General features: G+C 47.2%; 1 protein-coding gene across 1 annotated transcript; it reads left to right on the forward strand.

The window, feature by feature from the left end:
• Positions 1-284: 284 nt before the first annotated feature.
• LOC126722909 (uncharacterized) lies at positions 285-1,292 on the forward strand. The gene is made up of 2 exons (XM_050426065.1): positions 285-540; positions 624-1,292. Exons 1-2 carry the CDS (start codon positions 316-318, stop codon positions 1,155-1,157), a joined length of 759 nt encoding a protein of 252 aa, XP_050282022.1. The 5' UTR covers positions 285-315; the 3' UTR covers positions 1,158-1,292.
• Positions 1,293-1,509: the final 217 nt, after the last annotated feature.

Here is a 1,509-nt window from a genome sequence, read left to right on the forward strand (position 1 = left end):
TACATTGGTACTGCGACGGTCCTGAGCCCACCCAAGAAGCGATAAGATACGACGAGCGAGTTCACAAACGTAAGCCCGTCAACTTTACTTTGTCATTTACTTTGCTTTATTTTGTTTTAATTTCATCCGTCATTATTTGCAGAGATGGATGACGCAAAGAGGAGGGCTTTGATCAAGTCCCAAGCCGTCAAGAAGAGGGAATCCGGCGAGGAGGTTCCTAAGGCATTAGCTTCAATCCCTAAAAGGAAACTGACGACAAAATCCGACCGTCCCTTTAAGCAACCAAAGGTCTCTCTTGAACCTGTGGTTGGCTTAATGGCTAAGGGTAACAAGGCCGTCACCCCAGCGAAGCAGGGGAAGGGCAAAGGATTGATGGCGGTCCCAGACGGTAAGCAAGAGAGACCCCCTTCCCTTCTTCGTGATGACTCCAAGTATGCATTGGAGAAACTGTCGTCCATCATCACGGCAGAAGACTATGAAGACCTGGGAAACCATTCGACGGAGGCCATGGGGGAGACGGGCCTCTTCGCCGTCGCTCAGGTTGGTTATGTTTGTCAAATAAGTTTTTGTTTTTCATTCTTCCTGTTACTTACATTATGTGACGGTCTCTTTTCTACTTGCAGTCCTTGGTTATGATGAAGGGACTACTTGACCGGTGTCTCAACCGTGAGAGTAGCTTGGACCGGGTGCGCGCGAAGGCGCAGCAGACGGAGGAAGAGCTCGGACAACTTCAGAGATGGAGGTCTAAGATGGTGAAGAAGCTGGAGCTTTCTGAGCAGGCGAGGAAGGAGCTTGAGGAGAAGACGGCCACTTCGCTGACGGTCATAGAGAACAAAGAAGCTGAGATAAAACAACTCAAAGAAGAGATCCGTCAGGCTAAAGTGGCAGCCGTCGAGGAGTACCGATGCTCGGAGTCCTGTTTGGGCGAGCTGTCGGACTCCTTCCTCCAAGGATTCGATGATTCCCTCCGTCAAGTCAAGAAGGCTTATCCAGAGCTGGACTTGACAATGGTCAAACTTGAGGACCAAGCCCAGACTTCTGCCCTCCCCGTCGCCTCCGAAAATACGGAGGACCTTTTTGGAGACGGTGCTGCTCAGGGAGACGGAGAGTCCGCCCCGTCGAAGGATGTCCCAGATGCTGAAGAAAAGAAAGATTGATGCATATGTACTTTATTTTGTGAACAATCCGTCTTTCTTTTTTATTCATTTGTTAAGACAAACCGTCCCTTTTTTTTTTGTATTGAACATTTGCCTTTGGGGCTTTTGGCTTAAAAGTTCACATGCTTTTTATAATTGTTTGGTGCTCTGTTTAAAACTCCGTCTACCTTCTTGAGGGATTATTTTTGTGAGAATATTTGTTAATCTGTGATTATCCGTCCACATTGCAGACTTGTTATCTTGTGTTGATTGAGCTTTTACATCGGTGAGGATTTTCCTTCTCCGTCTGTTTTGAGGGGTTTATTATGCGGACCGTCCACTTTGTGGCGTTGTTCATCACTTTTAAATATAT

Source organism: Quercus robur, chromosome 4 (genome assembly GCF_932294415.1).
Source record: "Quercus robur chromosome 4, dhQueRobu3.1, whole genome shotgun sequence".
Lineage (NCBI taxonomy): Eukaryota > Viridiplantae > Streptophyta > Magnoliopsida > Fagales > Fagaceae > Quercus > Quercus robur.